Raw genomic sequence first — 22437 nt, forward strand, 5'->3', positions numbered from 1 at the left:
TTATCACATTTGCTAAGAGCAGGCAGCAGAGCAGCAAAACGTCTTCACAAGTATGGGGTCTGACATTTACTCTTATGGTAAAACAACCCTTAGAGGAAAGAAGAAAATTAAGGTGCAAAAATGGTGGAGAAGATCTATACAGCACAAAAGCCAGAAAGTCAGACTTTGCAGTTAGAAAATGAATTAATGCATGGTATGAGGGAGGGACTGTTTTAATTTTAAGATGCATATAAAGCCATCACATTGCAAAGCACTCCAAGTACAGCTCACCAGTTCGCCTACTGCCCTGTCTTCTCTCATCTTTACTTTATTTGGTGTCCTTCTAGGGGAGAGGACCTGCCAGAGCCCAGGAGAGGAAATGCACAGGAGCCCCAGCACTGAGCATTTGCCTTCTCGCAGGCAACCTGGAGCTCAGCCCTGGAGGACAGAGTCTGCTCCCAAGCTGCACTTCAGCCTCTTCTTTGCTCTTTAACCCTAAAAATGAAATCCATTTTGGAAGACCGCAGAGCAGGAGAGAGCTTAAGATGCTGTAAAAGTATGGGAGGTCTGGCTTTACCCACACTGGCAGGTCCTAGCTCCGAGCCCTGCCAGTGCTGCAGCTGCTGGCCAATGCAGATGTCAGGGCAACAGCAGAGGACCTGGAGGATCAGGATCACAGACATAGGTGCAACAAGAACGCTGCAAATGCAGAAATGAGACTGTATAAGACTTCTGTATTTAAGAAGAATGATATCGAGAGCTTGGATTGGAAAGGGATGGGAGTACATAACAAAAAGGGAAGGCGGGCACAGCTCTCGGGCATGCAAGGCTTAGAATGCAGTTCCTGACACCTTGGAACAATGCCCCCAGCTGGCTCCCGTTCAACAGCCATCCGTACCCAAGACTTATGACCTGGGGGAGCGGGGAGGGAAATCCAGTGTCCTTTTCACTGAATAGCACAAGCATCTCCAGGGTTTTATGTTCTTTTTGCAGAGCACAGTCTTCCTAGAAATAAAGTATTTCTGCCATCCCTGTGCGAAAACTTCCCAAATGTAATGAATACACAATTCTTTGGGGAAAAGGAAGAGTCTCAGTTTGCCCATGCTGGATCTGTGAACTTCCTTTAGAGAGACAGCACTAAGCTCCGACAGGCAGTGACAGATCTGACTCCATGGGTCTAAATTAAGAGTTAGGGCATCATGTTTCTTGCACTGACCCCGAGTCCTACCTGCCAAGTTCAGGAACAGCAGAAGAGGAGAGTAACCAACCTGAAAGCAAACTTTGGAAAATGGGAACATGAGAGTCAGCAAAGACTGACTCCTGCAAGGAGATAAAGAGGGCATGAACAGGACTGCTTAGGCAAAGACAGATACAAAAATGGGACCAACCACACAAGCATCAAATCCTGTAAGGGCTGGGAAGGTGAAGAGATGTAGAATGGGAGAAGGGGAAAGGAAGGACAGACAGAGCAGGTCTGGAGCTTTAACAAGAAAAACTGGGTCTTGCTGTAAGCAACTAAGTGACAGAGACAGAAGTGGGAATGAAATAGACAGGGTGATCAAAACTCCAGATTTGCCAGGACTTGCTGGGCAGGCAAGCTTTCTGACATGAGAGGGTGTAATAGTAAGTGAGGGGGAAATAAAAACAGGGTCAGAAAGTAGGAGTAAAGAAAGAAAACAGGGCAGAGAAAACTGTACTTGCAGGGTCTAAAGTGGGACACAAGACTCCTGAATCCCTCAACATAACTCTCAAGTCTTCTAGAGTTGCGAGTGTGAGCATCCAGCCACTGTGCTATGTAATTATCAGCTGAAGTGTCAGAGGTCTGTATGATGGATCTACAAGTGCCAGCCCTGCTGCTACACCATGCAAATAGATACAGATTGAAACTACATCAGGGAGTGTAGTGATAGGACGAGGGGTAACAGTTGTCAACTGAAAGAGGGGAGATTTAGATTAGATATTAGGAAGAAATTCTTTACTGTGAGGGTGGTGAGGCACTGGAACAGGTTGCCCAGAGAAGTTGTGGATGCCCCATCCCTGGAAGTGTTCAAGACCAGGCTGGGTGGGGCTTTGAGCAGCCTGGTCTAGTGGGAGGTGTCCCTGCCCATGGCGGGGGGGTTGGAACGAGATGATCTTTAAGGTCCCTTCCAACCCAAACCATTCTATGATTCTATTTAGAAGTCTGGAAAAGTCAAAACTAGGGTTGATTGCAAAAATCTTTGTTCGCTCCCCCTTTACCTACGTATAACAAATAACATATGGTTAATGGAACAGTAAGGTATCCCGTGGACCTGAGTTAAAATTCTACATTTAGTCAAGTGTTCCCCTGTAACTAATCAGAATCATTTAAAGCACAATTTTAGAGGTAATCACTGTGTGCCAGATTAAGTGACTTCCCTAGATCATTAAGCCCAGTCCTCGCTGACACAGGCGTCATTTTCTTGAAGTCCCTTCTCTATGCTGATCAAGCTCCATTTGAAAACTAGATACTTTAGATGGTTTGCTTGAGTTTGCAGAAGAGGTGAACTCTCTGAGCTCTGTCATAAGACTCCACAAGAGCTCTGGTTTATATGAAGATATTACAGAAATGTCAAATTCTCTGGAGAGTCTAACCAAATCTCAGATTAGGCACTCAAAATTAGTAGCTACTTCTGATATTTACTTTTTATGCAGTCACTGTCAACACAGAAGACAGTACTCTTGCATTACAGAAGGGTGTTCTGAAAATATATCCATTAATACTTATAAAATGGTAAGTATTTATGAAAAAAAGGATAGAAAGGGATAAAGGAATAGAAATAAAGATAGAAAACGCAATTTTGCAGTGTTTGAAGAGCATGCATTAACTATCTATACAACTAAATGCCTTAATTGGTGGGCTATACCACAGGGAAACAGCTATATCTTAGTCTTGAAATTAGACTAGACAGAGCAATGGAAGAAACATACAGTAAGGAAAAACATCACATGGCTTAATATAAAGATATGCTGAAATGCTCTGTATCAATATCATTTGAATGCAAACTTCCCTACTGGTTAAAGCTTGGTAAAATAAGCTGTTTAACAATTTTTATTCCCTTTAACAAAATTTCCTTACTACACAACCATCATAGGCTTGTGACTCGTAGCATGTATGGCTCTGCTAAGGTAAATACTTCTATAACAAGCACTAAGGCTTGGTTGAGTACATTTCTTGACCTTAAGACTCAATCCACTTTAAATGTGCTTGTGCCTTCATTTCAAGAAATAGGTGCAAATATGATGCATTTTGTTCTAGCACAATTCAAAGGAAGAGCACAAACAAAAGTTACTGTATTGTGACCTAGAGCAAGAACTTGTATCTCACTGAGTAGGTGCCCAAAGCAGATGTGGGTACCTCACAGAATACTTGAGAGACTTACTGTGTTTTGCTCATCTACCTATTCTCTGATGAGAAGGGAAAGACATTGCTCTCTTTCCAGATCCTTTGTAAAACCCTATTGAAATGATTCAAGTTCAGCGATTTTGAGTACATTATGCAATTGCAAATTTTAGGATTTTTGTATGCCAAACTAGTTTATAGAAGCTCAGCTCCTTACCTTTTATTTATGTGTTTAAATGAAGGGCAACTACAATATAATTAACATGAAAGGACAAGTAAAATCTTAGAGTGAAATTTGCAATTCCATACAAAATTCCTCAGTTACTATTTTGTTTTCTGCAATGTAAGTCAGATTACATTTAAGCAGCCTTTAAAATCTCTCTAACCTACTAAGCAGCTGAATCAATCTCGTTCAAAGAAAAGGAATTTTAAACAACCCAAATGACTTGGTAAATGCAAAAACTTCAATAAGACTGAAAACAGTCTCTTTACATTTTCAAGGCGCAGTTGGAACTAAACTTTCTTACATGAGGTGATTTCTACTTAACACCAGCAATTTCCTTGCAATCTGAACATGCCAGTCTTCATAAATCTGCGTCTTTTCATGGCAAAGTAGCCATGCTCCAGTTTGAATTGGACGTGCAATAATCAGGAGTATGTCTTTTTGTACAAGTCTCTTTAATCATTAACAAGGCTTTCATAGCTTTGGGTAGTTTAATGGGCCATGAAGTTAGAGAGTTACTTCAAATCCAACCAGTGTCTGACCATACCCTGTGGCAGGATCTGTCTGAATACATGGTATAAAAGGCACTTTATAAATTATATCCATGGGTGTAGAAGTATAAAGACTGATAACGATTTTACCTATTTCAATACAGTGTCCGTAACACATACAAACCAGTCACCTAGCACATTCTCAGTATCAGTGCTACTTCTGTGTTTGTGCCGTCTTTATGCCAGGGTAAGTCTCTACAAACAGGCCTTCCCTTCTCTTCACGTTTTCAGTCTTTACATGATCTTGCCCTGCCTAATCCTCTTTCCACAGGACTGTCTTTCCTCTCAGCAGCAGTCAAAAGCAGAGAGCAGAGCAACCAGTTACACATACACGCTCCTCCCCTACAGAGCAAACTAGCCAAGAACGCACTAGATGAGGACTGCAGGTTATCAGCTCTCAATCAAAACAAACCTAAGCCAAAGTGAATGAACCAAGGCCACAAGCCTCGCATTGCCCAGTATTCCTGCTGCACAGGAAGGGAAGGAAGGTAAAAATTTCTTACGTTGCTGACCAAGAACTTCAGAAGGGGAGTGCTCCAGAGGCAGCCATTCATTCCTACCAACACTGTCATTGCTTTATTTAAAAAGAAAAACAAACCAACACCCCCTCCCTCCACACCCTTCCTTCTATATTTATATCTACTTTCAGGATTTCACACACATGCCCCTGTTCATTTACAGGGTGCAAACTAACACTTATCACACATGCAGGACCATACTGGATAGAAAAACAAACCATGAGTTTTCTCTTATAATAGCCCAGGTTCCTTCACACATTCAGACTATGAAGCAGGGAAAGTTCCCACAGCCACCTCACTCCTGGGCAAAGTGTCATTTTTCACTTTTAGCAGAACGGCATAAAAAGCAGGCTTTAAATAGCATCCCAAAGTAATTACCACTTCCTTTCTCATCCCAAGACACAAAACAAGATCCTCAGTAAGTTTCAAGTCAATAAAGAGAATTAAAACAAGAAACACAGCACGAGTGCCAACGAAAATTTGAAATGAGCAAGTAACTACACAAAAATTCACAGTCAAGACTCAAGTAGCAACATGAAGTGGCTTCAACTGGAAGTTTGCAGAGTACTTTGAATGAGTAAAGCTGACTAAGCAGCACCAAGAGTTAACGTAGTGACTAAGGTTCAAAATCTGCGGTAATGGACTCGGAAAATTGCACGTAGAAATAAACTTTATAAAGAAAGAGGACCAAAACCCAAAGAGACACCATCATGCAAATAACTATATTTTAATGTATTAACAAATAGAATCTTTCATATTTTCTTAAACAAGACATGTAGTATCAAATGTTTACGTGCATGGGGAAATAGAGAGGGAGCAAACATCACAGTATCTTATTTGTTTTCATTTTGACAGATTTTACTAGGAGTATTCTACAAGAGTAAGACCAAAGTACATTTAACCAATATTAGTCTAAACAGTGAAACAAACAAAATTAAGTCATACTTTCAATTCAACATTACCTTGGAAAACCGAGCGTTTATCCATTTTGTAAAAGTCTTTTTCTGTACATCATTGTGTTCATCTGGAGAGAGAAAATAAGAAAACAATGAATGAAAACGCATTCTTCTTAATCTTAGATTACTCAAAACAGGTCATATTAAACACTATCCTGATTCAGTGGAAGAATATTTTGCCTAATCTGTCAATAAAGCTGTTCAAACCTCTCCAAGACTTTGGTACTTGCAGAGTAACACAAATGTTTCAACATTCCTAGGAACCACAGCAGCTCCTTTGCATTAGTATCAGCCTCACAGCACCCTCCTGGGCAGGATACCCATGCATTAAATTCACAAGCTTCCCATCTGGTGAAAAGCAACCTATGAAACGGGGGGCTTTTCATTAACAGACTTTGTCAACACCTTTTTGCCTGGATGCATTACTCCAAAAAGATGCTGAGGTCATTATTCAAGCTTCTGATGCATGGCCCACCATGGATTTTCAGGTCTGCTGGCTGCAGCCAAGAAGAGATACACATGCGGCCCGTGAAAGGCTTTAATCTCCAAATCCATGCAGCACTTAAAAGAGATCATACACCTCAGACACCAGTAAATAAGACTGTTGTACAGTGAAGTTTTACCTACAAAACCCATATGTTTATTAAAAAAAGGTCACAGAGTACTACCAGGAGATTCTTTAGGTAGATGACCTCTAAATTTCTTGTTTCTGGCCCAACATGCATATGATACTGATGCCATTCACGTCTAATATATCTAGTCATAAATCTGGTACACGCAGGCTACTGGAGCAATGGAACAAATGGCCAGGTGTTTTTTATCTAACAGATAGGAACAAAGCAGCTACAGCTCCATCCAGACAAGAGAAGAAGTCACATTGGTAAGAAATGAGATGTCACAACAATTAGAAGACTTAATAAGCTTTATGAAAACATTGGTATAAATTTAAAATAAAACCTCAGTTCTGGGCTCCTTTTAGGCTGAAAAACCTGCTTCGGGCCTGCCAAAGAGTGCACATCTGCTGCACTGTGGCAGCCAGCAGCCATCGTCTCACCCTTCTGTATCTCTACTCTTTGCCTTCTAAAGCTGATCCAACACAGCCTACTCCTCAGGCCCACCTCGAGCTCAACCAGAAATTAAGGATAGCCCAATGCAGAAAAAGGTTTTTCTGAAAGAGCTTCTAGATACCTACAGTGCATGCACAGCAGGCCATGCTTAAAACAGCTTGTTGAAATTCAAGGTGTTATTCTGGGGGAATACAATTACTTAAAAGATCTCATTAACCCTGCTCTCTTCCCTCAGTGAGCTGTGACATCAAAGACAGATAGGATCTACCAGCAGGATTCTCCGTGCCAAGTACCCATCTCACAAGAGACTGACAGGGTCAAGATTGAAACTACAAATATACTGAATATCTTTACTCTAATTTTTCCCCTCCAAAGTTGATTTGGGTTTTTTTGTTTGCTTGGGTTTTGCTTTTTTGTTGTTGTTTTTTTTTCTTCTTAGGAAACAGGATCACACTAGATTATTAATTGCCACTCTTGGACCAAAAAGCTAGCTTTGTACAAAACTCAATCCCAAACTCTGTCCAACTCTTGATAATGTTTTCCATTTACATTAATTGCAAATACTATTTGTATTGAACAACCCACAACTAACAAACCAAAAAACACACGACTTCAATAAACATGAACTTAGTCTTTAATGGTGAAAGAAAGAATATGAATGTATAGACCCCTACCATCTCTTCAGTATAAGAGCATCCTTTCTATTTCAATTAAGCAAGGAATCAGAACACTTGTGACTCCCATCTTCCCCAAACATCCTGCTCACTTATAAAACCCATAGATGACACTTGCCCAGTCAGACTCTGCTGTCATGTTTGCTTTATAAAAGCCTCTGAAGCTAGTATTTTTGTAATTGGCCATTATAGCTAGGGTTGTGTCAAGCTTTCTGCTATAAATCCCTGGAAAGAAATTTGTAACTGAAATGCTGGTGCTTTGTTAACAACAGTGACAAGTTATTTTATGCCTCAAATTAATTTTCTTTAGATTCCTATGAGTCTCTAAAGCTAACCCCCGGAGGCTGACATTATGATTCAGACAACAAATTAGCCACATTCAGTCAGAAAAAACAATATTACCATTCAGCAAAGCACGCGGTACTCCAGCCAGTCAACTTCTCACACAAGACATTAAAAATGTCAGCAAGTCACAGCCCAGTCAGAAACAAATCCACCAAGTCGCTGAAACATTTGTGTTTCCTTTCACACCACCGCGGCCTGACGATAAAAGCCAAGGACTGACTGGGGGCCAAATTCTGCTTCATCACCTACCGACTGTTTCCTCTGGCCAACATGGCTCTGCCTGCCCTCCAGCCACTTAATGGACTCAAAATGGCCAACGTCAGAACAGTTTGTTCCTTTAAGAGGAAATAAAAAGAAACCTAAACACACACACAAAATTAAACTCTTGTGATGACAGAGAAGAAAAGCTTCCTATCCCGGATGCTTGTTTGCCGAAGCCTGTGTCTGTTATACAACATGATGTATGTCCATGCAACTGGAGTACACTCAAAACAACCGGCTCTTGTGATCAGGTGCCCAGCCTGTGTCCCGGCATTCAGTCACCCCCAACAGCTGCTTTTACAGCAGTAAAACCGCACTTCAAGTCTAATCTATTACCTTGCGAATATTATGTTCGGGAGCAAAAAGGAATCTAAATTATCTAAAAATAGAGGTAAAAACAAAAGCCTCACTGGATTGTGGTTTGTCCTTTACTCAACTTCGGCTTCATACTGAGAGCCAGCTTTCTTATTTCCCCAAAACGCATTACATGACAGAACTGTGCTATTTAGTTTTTGAAAGACAAAAGTTATCATACCCAAAAGAGCTGGCAGAGCAGCACTATAATGAAAGTGCCCTGAAGAAGTGTACAGAGCAGATTGACAAATAAAGTACCAAAATTTCCCAACCATTCCAGCACAAGTTACCAAGGGTCATCTCACATTTTAACTTACATTTGCCTTCCCCACCTCGTTATTTAAGTTCTCAGCAAAGGAATTTAGAAATAAAAGAAGGAATTAGCCTGTGGGTTTCAATTAAGACACCTGGAATGTAACAAAGTTAGAAACATCCCTTTGCCTAAGCCTTTAGGCAAGCAAGAGTATCTATCGTAGATACTGCCCCACCTGGACTAGCACCCCATGAAACTCTGACAACATCAACAAAAAGAAGGGAAAGTTTTGTATTCTTGGATTCAGGATTTTCTGAATAGAAAAAGCATTTTGAAAGTAACTCTTTTTTAGTCAAACTCATTCAGACTAATTCACATATAAAATGACACAAAATAAGCATATAAAATTGGAGGATGGAAACCAGCATGGTTTTTAATCACTGCTAGCAAGAGGCAAAAAGCCAAGCCACAAAGCACCAGAGTTCGTAACCACCAAGCTCACAGAAGAGCCTCTGATGCTCATTAGGATGACTGGACCCTGACTTCATTAACACAGAATAATCTTTATTTGCAGCCCTGAGGTTTTGGGTTGGGTTGAGCTTTTTTAGGGGGGAGACTATTGGGGTTTTTTTTAAAGAAACAGAAAGTAAAAGTTAGATTGTTGCACAGATTCCCTCTTTCTTGCAACACCGTGATAGAACAAATGGCTCCAGCAACAAGCAATTCACTTGTAAGCTTTCACCTTTGTGCTGCAATTTTAATTTCTGCAATCAGCACAGTTTTCCTTCATTCTGTCTCTTTTCTCTCCAGACTTCAGCAGCGGCAAAACACAGTTATATTAATAACTTGTCTCTAACAAAAAAAGTACTGATGCCTGCCTGTAGCAACTGCCCCATAAAATGCAGCTCCCAAACTGTAAATTCTCTGTATTGACAAAACTATGAAATACAAGCACTACAAAACCACAAAAAACACACCACACCAAAACTAAAAAACTAAAAAAATCCCTGCACCTCACTCCCTGGTGTTTCCCAAAACCAGACAACATCAAAAATAATACACCAAAGAGGAGTAATGAGGACCACTCCACAGTTCCCACAGAAAAGTGCTGTGACTAAGCTAAATTGAATTTACTTCACAATAAAAAACAATCCCCGGCAACTGATAACTTAGAAGGCATCCTCACAGCTGAAGCAATATTAAAATAGCTGTTTCCATACCTCCCAGCAAAAGCAATCTAACACACCACGCTGCCGGGCTCAGCGCATTGGGATGATGTTTAAAAGGAAGCTAGAGAGAACAGCAAGCTCTCAGGAGACAGAAGTAATGCTGCGGCACAACTCACCGGGCCTGACGGCCCACGCTGGTCAGCCAGTGACCCTGCTGTTTTCACGAGATGACAATCCAAAACCAAGAATCGGAGGCAAAGTGTCCCAATATCTACACAGGGATGCTCTGGAGGGTCGTCGGAACCCCAGCAACCCTGCATTTCTCTCCAACATCCTGCAATGGCTCCCTAACATTTGTTCAAACCAAGCAGCATCAGCTCCCAGTGGAAGACAGCCCTGGGAAGGCTTTGTGTGTGATACAAGTACGTTGGGGCACATATCTCACAAACTTCAAGTGATCACACACCAAGGTTTGAGGCTGGAAAAGTCTCTGCCAATATCTGTGGTTAGAGCAAAGGGTTTCAGCTATCACCAAGTGCACTGTGGGGGAAAGGGGGGGGGGAAAGGAAAAAAAGGTATCACAAATACCCCTACGATGATAGAGAGTGGACTGGATTATATGCACCCCATAGATATCAAAGGACAAACTTCACACACAGGGAGAGGAAGATGCCCTCGCCATCTCCCTGAGGTCCCAACCAACACGACTGGGACACAAAAAGAGAAGAGAAAGTGGATAACTCCTGCCCAAAATCTGGCAATTAAAATGTTTCTAAGCACATAAACAGGAGTGCACTTAGAGACTGAGTAAATTTACAGACACAAATAAAACGTAGGAATCACAAACTAGATTTACTACTGCTCGTTTTGTTACGAACACAGATTAGGTCTTCGCATTTCTGAGGTGTTACAAAGGAAACAGAATTGCTTTCCACAAGTTGGTGTCAGCCATCTGCTCTTTTTTCTCTGCCTAAATTAGAACTATTATTAGGCTCACTTGCATTTGTGGAGGTGATTCAGGGGATATAAGGTCAGAGGGATCATTGTGATCATCTAGCGTAATCTCCGACCCCACAAAAAGCCCATCTGCATACCAGAAGGAAGCAGAGGCAGAACAGATGCCAGAGACCCTGCACAGGCAATAGTAACCAATATTGCTCAGGCAGAGGAGGAAGCCAAGCCATAAACTGTATATATGCAAGTATCTCTCTCTGCTAGTTATGGCAGAGTTCCAAATCAGGCAGACATCACAACCAACCTTGTTTGAACATCTTCACGAAACAATGTTCAGGGTACAAAACATATAACATTACTTTGTTCTCTGTGATGGACAGGTAAAGATAGAAGCACATTGCGAAGCTCTTATTCACAACACAACTTCTGCCCCCTCATATCCCAGAGTCTCTTTTATCCCAACTCTGTTTAGCCAGAGATTTATCCTATCTTTCTTTTCCAAAAACCCAAAGGCTGCAACCCCAAATATTCCTCATCCCCTATTCTATCGTTTCGCTCTCAAGTATTAAAAACTTTCGTGACCCATCCCTTCTCAGAGCTGCCCATCTTTTTCCCAGGCTCCTCCATCCATCTCTCCCCACCTGGTCCCAAACTTTCCACCACAGTCCATCATCATTCCTGCTCTAAACCTCTCTAGGTCAACAGCTTTTCACAAAGAGAAGCCAATTCCTTAGATGTAAACTAACAATACCTGGATCCTACCTATTACCACATGCTCCAATTTCCTGAGAAGTAGATAATAATGCTTTGCTTCCTAAATATTAGTATGTGCCCCACGAGCACCAGCTCCTCCCCACAACTTCTCTGGCCTCTCACTGGAAGGTCTCACCCCTTCCCAGCACACAAGATACAGGTAGTTGGATACCAGATGGTACCTCACATCCAGACATTGACTGGCCATCCATCAGGCAGCAAGAAAGACATCTATACATTTTATTTTTTTTTTTAAAATTCTTCTTCAGTAGAGGGACTGCCTTCAGGGCCTTTTCTTCTCCCAGCCACTAATTTTCACACAATCTGTAGCTATTTAATTAGCTTTATGTCAAGAAAATTTGATTAAATTTCCCACTAGTTAATTGAAATTGCACCAGTTTTGCGGGGGGGGTGGGGGGGGTGGTGTAGGGGTGAAGGGGAGGGGTGTGGAACAGACAAGCATAATCAGAGTATCCTACTTTCCTCATGATAATAGATTAATCTACAAATTTCAAAAATGCGTATGCTGTTAACAGATTTAAAAAATACATAAATGCTACTTAAACGTTTCCACCAGCAAGTTAACTAAGTACCTCCCAATACAGACCACATAGGTTCCATTTCAGTGACAGCAGCATACTGACTAGAGTTATTTAAAAACAAAAGGAATTTATAACCCCATGGAATTTAAGTCTTTCCTAGCAGTCCAGTATATAAGACATTCATAACATAGCAGCTTCAGCAGTCGAGTTATGCAAAGTCAAGGTACTACTTTTCTGGGTCTGACCGCCTCAAATCTCTGATGGTATTTAGAAATCTAGTCTTAAAAAAAAACAGCACACATACAATTGTATTTAATCTATGAAAGGTAATGAAAAAAAAAAGTTCAGGTTTTCCAGTGCTAATTAACTCAAATTAAGAAAAGAGAACAGTGAAGAAGTGTCTTTAAAAAGCTATAATGCTTACGTTGTTACTTGGAACAAGATTTCTAGACACACACACCTCCCCCCAAAACCAAACATAATGAGCATGTATAGTTTATATACCTGTTACAGTTTCATAACTGTTATAATCACTGTAATATCAATAAAAAGTCTTCTAGTACTTTCACATCAAATCCTCAAGCCATCTTACAACTATTAAGCAAGCTTCATCACACATATGAAACCTACCACTCTTCGCATTGCTCCCAAGAAGTGTAGTAAAATTTTGCATTAAAGTGTTTTCACAGAAAGCAGAGCACAGCAGAGGTCAGAAAGCACCTACAGAAATCATTTGTCTAGTCTGATGCCCCCAATCATAGCAGCTTGCCCAGGGCCATGTCTAGTCAGATTTTGAACATCTGCAAAGACAGAGACTCTACAACCTTCCTGGGCAACCCATAACAGTGTTTTAAGTAGAAACAGAATTTCCTGTCTTTCAGTTTGTTCCCATTGACTCTTGTCCTTTCACCGGGCACTGCTCTGAAGAGCTTGGCTCAATCCTCTTTGCACCCTCCCTTCAGGTATTTCTAAACTTTGGTAACATCCCCCCAATCCAGATCCTTCTCTTCTCCAGGCTGAGGAGTCCCAGCCTTTCCTCATAGGAGAGATGCTCCAGTCCCTTCATTGTCTTAGTGGCCCTCCACTGGCCTCACTCTGGTACATTCACCTCTCTCCTGTACTTGGGAGCCCAGAGTACTCCACATGTGGCCTCACCAGTGCTGAGCAGAGGCGACCATGTCCAAGAACATGCAGCATGCTCATGGTAAAGAAAAAGGAATGAAAGAGAAAGGAAGCAAGCTCTCATTTCACAAACCTGCCAGCATCTAAAGCTCACCAAGACACTTGCTGGAAAGCTGCTCACCAACATGATTTCACTTAAGAGATAACGTATGAGAAAGCTTTGGCGTCCTTCTGTGGCCAGCTTCTAACCATAGACTAACACAGGTCAATTCTTCACTACCAAAACTCATGCCAAGTCATGTTAGCCTTATGAATCCTGGCAGCAACGCTTGAAAGACAGAAGCAAGGGGGAAGCAATCCCAAATGCAAAGTATTCCTCAAACCGAACTGTTGCATACTCATCTTGGCAACAAAGTTGAGCCCAGTCTTCACAAAAATCAAATAGGCAAATAAAGTTTAAAAAAAGCATAAATTGTTTATTTTGTTTCCAGGCAGGCTCAGTCTGAGCTTCATTAGCTATTCCATTATTTTGTCAATGATCCGTCACACTGATGCCTGTAAATTATTTACCTCAGCCTATTAACCTTTGTAATTACTAAGATGAAGCCTGAAATGTAGAAGCTTTAAAGGAAGTCCCTAAAATTCATGTAGTGTAGTGGTGCTCTAAACATAAAGGAGAAGTAAGCAAAAAGAATGAATCAGTTGACTGAAGAATTTAATTCCAAAATATTTGTTAGTGCAAACCACCCCAAATACTCTCATTTCTATCCCTAAAATACTTCAGCAAGTCCTCTACAGAAACAATCGCCATAAGTTAACCTGCTTCTAGCTTCACACGGCCTACCCAAGGTATATTAATTATTTTATACTGTCACCCAGCCCTAGTGAGGAAGATTAAGCAAAACGCAAGTCCATTTCTTCATATAAATCAAATATTTCATTTCCCAGTCACATTCCTTTGCTGGCCAAAGAAAAGAAATATTGCACCACTGGTGAAGGGGGAACCTTTGTTCAGAAAAATGTGATGCTACCCAAGGCTTTGAGCACTCTGTCCATAAAGAAATTAATATTCTTTCTCTAGAGGCAAGAAGAAACACAGTCATAAAGGTGTCTTATCCAATTCATGTATTTAGTGAGACACCTTAATGAGGAAAGAATAAAAGAGACATTGGAATTAAGTTTTACAAATAGTCCCTTCTTATGGCTTCTGGCAAACATAAGGATTTTCTTTTGTCATTTGATCAGAACAGCAGTAAATCAAGGCACTGCTAATCCTATATCCTAATTAAACTCACGTTTCCTTCCCTGGCTTAGTCATTAATTAGGCCCCGAAGTTTAACTCACTCCCTGATGAGCTGATCTGAAAGTACATAAATTCTGTTTGACAATTGCAGGATAAATATCTGGAATGCATTAAAACAGGCATTTATGCAATCACGCAAGCCACTCATTACCATCAGTGAGAGCCCATAGAAGACTTCCCACTTCAGTACAGAAAGCTCTTTCAGGATACACCACTCCAAACGGCGTGACCAAAACTGGAGAAGGTGCAGGAACAGAGCAGTCAAAAGGAGAGCAACCAAAGTCCAAAGCCTGTCAAGAACATGAGCCAAGGGATTTCAGCAGCCAATTGTTTAGGCAACGGATTACATGTACACACCCCAATCCCCATGCTTTTATTATTTAATGACGAACTTGTCAAAGGACTGTGATGAAACCTGTGCAAATGTGGAGTTTGAGTACTGCCACTCTACCACCTCAAATGGTTTTGTGAGGGCATGAGAAATTCAGAACAGACACCTCTCCTTTACCTTCCAAGAAACTGGCTGTACAAAAAGAAAGATCACCTAATGAAAGCAGATAATTACAAGTCAGATTATTAGTGCTGCCTCTGGCAACAACTCCAGTAGATCAGTCATACTCACAGGCATACTGTGTCTCACTGTCCTGGGTGCATTTTCGGAAAGGATTCTTGCACACCTTCCCAGTGCTAAGGAGTCAGGCACCATGTGGACTCAGGATTCACAGCCCTTGCCTGGCAGCAGCTGCCCAACTGAGGCAACTCAAGAGCTTCAGGTCACCAACTTTCTGTTTCACCAAAGGTCATTGTCCCTGCAGCAGAGCAGGTGGTGTCTACATCTCAGTGAGGCTGGAGTTCACAGCCTGAATACCAACATTAATGACAGTAACCAACTGGTGAAAGCAAGACAAATGAGGACACTAGTACAAATGGGATAAAAAAGCAGAAACAAGCTTATGGAATTAAGAGTCCACAAAAAGATGGGTATAATTTATGGCTGAAAAAAACCCTGAACTGCAAACCCCTGGCAAGTAAGGTATACTAGAGGAAGTGCCACTGAAGATGTTCTTGTGGAAGAAGTATAAGCACATGGTATCTAGCTGTGGACACCACCACAGGTACCACACCAGGGTAAACCCAGCACAGCCCTTCTTATGGTAACTGGCTCCCCTGAGCAACCACTGCTAAATCCAAGAGAAGCGCGAATCCAAGCACCCAGGTTGAAGAGATGTAAGTAGCATGAACCAGTTCATCAGACCAATGTCAATGTTGAAACAGCCAATACAGAAGATTAAGAGAACAGTGTTAAGACCTTTTGAAACCAGACCTGCAACACAACTTTGACCTAACTAGATAGCATTGTTTTAAACTCAAGTGCTTAGGAACTTCCCTCCATACAGAAGGCCTTTGTATCCTTGAATAACCTCTAAAATGAAAACTAGCTTGCAACACAAGAAGAAATACGTGAGGTTTAGTCTGAAAAATGCTTTTACTACCAATGCTGCTGACATAAGTCAGCATTTAAACACAGACATACACTATGGAGTTTTGCTGGCTTGGATACGAAAAACACGCATGGACATCACTAATAACAAAACCTCCTCCGGCATAGCCAAACCTCTGTCAAAGAAGAGCTTTTGCTGGCTAAATTCACTAATTTTGAGGAAAAGAGGAAAGATAAACTCTTTCTGCCAGTAAGAAAAGGAGGCTATACAGCAGAGCAAAAGCAAAATACAAAGTACAACCTCTGTAGCAGACAAAAGCATTTGATGCAATATAAAACGATCATTTCCTCAATTCAAAGGTTTATCTTGAAACTCGGAGCATTTGATCTGAGATATTTTAATCAATAAAAGTACTTACGCCTTTCTAGTGTCATTCTGGATTAGAAGTAAAATCAGCACTTAACCTCCACCCCAGAAAAACTCAGGACAAGATCATCATTGCTGGGTCACATAATGCAAGAGGGAGTTTCTTCCAAGGCTTTCACACCCCGACGCTCACCCCACCCCAGAAAGAAAAATTATTTGCAAGTAGCACCAAATAATGTTTCTTACTATAAACAATTAGTACTGAACACGTACTTCCCAGATCTCCCAAGAGAAATAGATTATATAAGCACAGCTAGAAGAGCTGTGCTTAAAGGCAGGGTTCAGTATGAGGTCCCAGTCTGAGGTTGGCCGTTAGCACCTCACCTGCACATCCCCAGCTCTCCCAAGAGCCAGCCACACATTAGTTTGTTCAGACCTGCCCATGTGAAAACTCCCACATACCAGCCAGCCCTGGTGAAGCAAAGCCCAATTGCTCCAACACATCTGAGCAGGTTGTGAAGGGTCTGGATTAATGCGTAACTGTTCAGAGGTGAAGGGTTAAACGGAGGGAGAGAAAGGACATGAGGATAAGGCAGGGATGCAATCCCAGAAGCACACAAAAAGACTGGTGCTCTGTAAAAGAAAAGCAAAACTCTGAGAAAGCTACTGTAACAAATTAACTTCCTACACGTTTATGAGAATTTCAAATTCTCAATAAAATTATGCACTTCACTTATGGCAAACTACAAAGCTTGGTAGTAAAAAACCCAAAAAACCAACAATGCATTTCACACTCTTCAGGTTACACAAATAAAAGTAACACTTTAACAGAAGTAATAAAAGGAAGATTATAATTTCTGAAACATTAAAATAATGCTACCACCACAGAAAGAACAAGTGGTATGAATAGGCTGAAATACAACTACAAAATAGAAATCACAGGTAATCTCCTAAAGACACTGTAGTCCTCACATGACTTGCTTTTGAATCTTTTGTTTTGTATACTACAAACTAGGTGTGGGAAGAAAGTGGGAATCTCATCTTGAAAGTACTTTTAACTCAATTTTAGATCCTTTTCTACAAACATAGAAGCAAAAAAAGTTTACTTTCAACATTTCAACATTACTTTCAACATGCATTTCAACTGCATTATTAACTATCACAGGCTACCTCAGTACTTCTGCCAGTCTTATCTGCATCACAAGGCAAAACTAAGCAATATAATTGATAAAATTTGAGAGAAGCTCAAGCATTTCACTTTTTATTTTGCGGATGCACTCTGAGTTACTGCCTGATCAATTCCAAGAGCACCTCACACTGCCATCTTCATATTTTATTAAAAAAAAAAAAAAAAAGAAAAAAAAAAGGAGACTTGTAGCAGCTCTGGTCATTCTCCACATAATCTTACTGCAGTAACAGGTCAGTATACATTAGCCCTGAATTAGCCTTTCAACAAGGTTTCTCCCCTCTGCCTAAGCTCAGGAGAGTGGCATAATGAATGTGGAATACTCTGTGACTTCTTTAGTTCATTGGCAGGCATTTTTTCTTAATCCTAATCAAATTCACAGCAATGTGAATTTGCAGCAACACACAGATGTATACACCGGGTAAAAATTAGGTAATTAAACTGGCTGGGGATAACTAGCACTTTTGCCTCCAAAGACAAGCAGAGAGGAGGATATGACACATGAGATGTTCAAAAAGTCCAGAAGTGTCTGACTGCTTTGTAATTGCCAAATACTTGTGACACTTAACAATGTTATCATGCCTGCAATTTAGTCAGATTCCATTTCCCACCTACACAGGTCTTTTAAGTTGCTCTGCTTTAACATATCATCTTAAACCATTGTAATACGAATACAGCTGAAAACCTTAAATAGCTTAAACAGCTATTCCAAGATTTTTTTCTACAGCTGCTCATTCCTTTGGACAACAGTCCCAAAAACTGAATCACAAAACCACTTCATTTTTTAAGAAACGCCACAACTATTTTCATCCACAATGCAACGATATAAGAAGTTTAACTTACATAATATGGATTAGATCTTCACATCTGAAGATCTCTGATTTAACTTGATGTCACCTACCACTTCTGATTTTCCGCTCTTCTGCTACATTAAGGCTACTCTTTAAAAGTTTAGAGTATTTTGTTAACCAGAACACACCAACAAAGCGGCAGTACAAAAAAGGAAATAAGACTTTTTAAGCTGCAAAGGAGCATGGAAATGGGAAACAGTAGTAATGATGTATGGCAGCACGTATGAACTCATGCACACTATTGTCTGAAGCATCACGGAGCAAGCTCCAATACACCGTTCATATTTCAGATTGTCCACTGCTGACACATATGACCAACCTGTGGCAGAAGTAGAAGACTCTTGCAGACTTCTTTTTATTCAGAAACAGAACCTGCAAATTTTGTAGATGACAAGTGAAAACTGAGTGAAATGAAAAAGTATAAAGGAAGAACCACCAGAGCGTCAGAGAGGACTTCTAAGGAGGCTAGAAAAAGGAATATGCGCGAAGACTTTTGCTCTCAAAAAAAATTAGCGTGACTAAGAGCTGACTTAGCAACCTATTATGCTAGTTTGAATTTTGATGCATTTAATTACAACGTTCTACATGCAAGAGGCTTGTCTCCAGTCCTGCAGAAGTAAGTACACAACGAAAAAAACAACTTGCCAAAAATTAAACAAATTAAAGCTCAGAAGCTTTAGGCTTGTCTATAATCAGAGTCCCATTGTTCCACTCTTTCTATTCATGTCACAAAGCTTCACTATTATTCCTCAAGTCACTACATGGCTGCAAAAAGGAATAGCAACAAAGGGTGGCTATGAAGGGTAGCTACCAGCCTTCTCACCCTTCAAAAGCAGAGTGTAATTTGGGCTCAGTAAGGGTGCGTTAGAAGATGACCCAGAACTCCAGCTGCCAAGCTGTACTACGGGCACCTCCTGGACATGAACATTATGGAAAAAAAACTGAGATCTTCCCCTTTTATTCTCTACCTTTAGCAGAGTGGAAAAAGCCATATAAGAAAGCAGTACGTGAGAACACTCATTCTTGGGAGAAGAACAACGATTACCAAAGATCAAGAGTGAGGAAGGATGAAACATGGATGTCTGTATTTATCATATTACCTTCAACCCTATTACACATTCATCATTTGGATCATGCCAGTCTCCAAACCACAGGATAGCAGAAAGGAATTTGGGGAGAGGGAAAGAGCCAGTACCATTAAGACACAAAATGTTAGAGTCAAGAGATAAATACAGAAGTGTCATATTATAGTAACATCAGGAAAAAGTGGATGAAACAAGAACCTGAAAAACTGAAGATATTTATCAAATAACTTCAAAGAGGCATTTAAGTATAATAGAAAAGGAGGAAAGATGAAGGTCACACACAAAAACCACTACACTATTAGCAATATACTTGTGCGAAGTTAAAAAAACACACCGCATCACTTACCTACACCAGGGAGCTTTCCCTCCAAAAAAACCAATTCTTTGACAAATAAGGTACTATTTTGGAACTTTGTTTTAACTCTTCCTCAACTGCACATTTGGTTTGTTTCTCGCAAAGGTGAAGGCTCAATAATTCACTTACGCTGGCATGAGAACACGACAGGAGAATTAATATACAAAGACAGAAACAAGAAAAAAGCTTCCATGATTTATTAGACATGAGACAGCACTCTTCCACTGCAAAGCAGTCAATAATAAAACAAGTCAATCAGAAATGATCTAGTTGCCTCAGAAGTCTTCAAGAGCTACTGCTAAGCCAGTAAAGTGTTTCCTACCACACCTGTTGCTTTGCAGGCTGAGACATTTTACAGGAACTTCTACCAACTTCAGCATCAACTTTGCTCTGCTCCCACGGACCACACTATGAAAAAATAAGATGGCAGCAGATTTATTCACAGTGCCACATCTGATTTTTAATCAGACTGGGAGCAGTAGCTGTGACAGGACTGCATGCTAAACTACTGAACTGATGAAGAACACTTTTTTTCCCTTAATTCCTCCAGATGCTCATAATTTGTGTATACACTCAGGTATGTTTGGTTCTGTTGTTTGGTTTGGGGCTTTGGTTTGTTTGCGTCTTTTTCTCCAAATGGCTACAGTGACTATTTTTAGGCTAGCCAAATAGTCTCCTATCTTGCCTAAAGAGCACTTTAACACTGTCAAAACAATAGCTAATTATTTACCTGTGCTGACTCTGCTGTGCATAATATTCAAGAATATTCACTAGGATAATCCTATTAGAACACATAAGTTTTGCACTGTGACCTTAGTCACCCTCTATCACTCCGCAAAGTGACAGTTTCAAGGCACGCAGTTTTGTTGATGCTGCAGAGGGGACAGGAAACAGGGCAGCAGGCAGGAATAAGGAACACCATGCCAGGACTTCAGCTAAAGGGGCTAGAAAACAGCCACTACTTCTGCATATGCTGGCTGTAAACCAGTCTTACTGCTCCTGCAGGCTACTCCAGCTGATGCCATTAAAAACAAGAGTAGTGTTTACACACAGAGCAGCAGAACATTGCACTTGCTTAGCAGCTGATCAGGACCGTTTCCAAGTTGCTGCAAATATTTAATGCAAGTCTGCTTGCCTCAACGCGGGTCTCGCTCGTGTTGGTTTTAGAGTCACACACCATAAAGGAAGGTACAAGGAAACACCGTCAGCCAAACCTTGCTCCCACAAGCATTAGCTTATTTGCTAAATTGGATTTTTAATTATTTTCAGATATGCTTAAGTTTGTTTCAGACCAAGAGTCCATTTTTACCATCCGGAAATTTTTGAACCATAGGGTTTTAAACTCATGCTCTTACTGAGGGTTGACTGCACACATCTGCCAAGGAAAGCCAGCTTTTCTCACAAATAAAAAACTAATTCTATTTGAAGATATAATTTACATAAGCAGGCTTTTTCATTCCCATTGGAGCAGGAGGGCAAGGATTTGTGAATGAGGGAGTGAAGTTGAGCCTGGGAAGAAGTGGAGAGGTAGGGAGAAGGTGGTTTAGTTTTTGTCTTTTTTTCTCACCATCTCATTCTATTTTAATTGGCAATAAGTTAAATTAATTTCCCCACAGTCAATGATTTTGCCCACAATTTAAACTGGCAAGTGATATCCCTGCCCTTAACCCAACCCACAAGTCTTTTCCATCTTATTTTCTCCCCCTGTCCAGTTGAGGGGGGAGTGAAGGAGCAGCTGGGTGGGCATCTGGCAGCCACCAAGGTCAACCCACCACAGGGGTCGAACAGCAAACCTGTTTTGCAGAGTCAATAAAGACAGTATTAACTGCAGTGAGGCACACTTACTGCAAATTACACAGCAACATCTTTCCCCTTAGTTCAGGGAAGCATGTCAGATAAGATAGCAAACTAGTTTACCTGGCCATAAAATAATTCCAGATCAACTCCTGAGGGCAATCTCTTGAAGCTATTTTTATTGCTATAAAAAAAAAAAAATAAAGCACTCACAAAAAAACCCCAAACAATCCACCAAATACATTAAAAAAAACTAAACCAGAGAAACAAGATAGGTGTTCTACGTACAAGAAAACTGTATTATAGTATTGCACACTATCGCTTATAAATCATTTGATTCTAACAATTAATTCAACAACACTGTTTTCTGATATTAATCCATTGCCAAATGAAAACATATCTTACATTGTCAGCAATACCTTAGTTTCGCTTTCAATTACAAAACCAATAAAATTACTTGGTTAAAACAAGCACTTTTTGCCCTTAGTCACTGATAGCTAAATTACTCAAAACTGAAAGCACCAACGGAAGGCTGGCACTGTGCATTAAAGTGGGAATAACAGACTGATTCTCTTCAAGAATATGCCACTTGACTATATTAAAGACAGGAATGCAACTACATCAGAATTAACTAAAAACACAAGAAGTGTACTGCAATTTGTTTAATTCTGTCTAGGTATTAGCACGTGCAACTCTTGCTGCTAACATTAGCTTTTGTATAATCAGTTCTGTCCACAGGTCACAAACAAAAAGGATAAAATACTTGATTCCATTTAACTGCCCAATACATTTACTGTTTGCTTACTACAGCAAAGCATAAAATCAGTAAGTCGTCATTTGATACTGAAGTTCATCAACAACATTTTCTCCCACTTTTATTAAACTGAGAAATAAGCTTGATCATCATGGGAGACTCTACATGCATTCAAGATCACTAAACAAAAGGTTGAGGCATGTCCCCACAAGAAAGTTA

At 40.5% G+C, this 22437-nt stretch overlaps 1 protein-coding gene across 1 annotated transcript in view; it reads right to left on the reverse strand.

Annotated features, from left to right (window-relative positions):
- Nucleotides 1-22437, reverse strand: part of UTRN (utrophin) — a 339386-nt gene that overhangs the window by 311275 nt on the left and 5674 nt on the right. Inside the window, exon 2 of the mRNA XM_074144306.1 lies at nucleotides 5595-5656. Coding sequence (XP_074000407.1) covers nucleotides 5595-5656 — 62 coding nt within the window. The remainder of the gene's footprint in view (nucleotides 1-5594; nucleotides 5657-22437) is intronic.

This window comes from Numenius arquata, chromosome 2 (genome assembly GCF_964106895.1).
Source record: "Numenius arquata chromosome 2, bNumArq3.hap1.1, whole genome shotgun sequence".
Lineage (NCBI taxonomy): Eukaryota > Metazoa > Chordata > Aves > Charadriiformes > Scolopacidae > Numenius > Numenius arquata.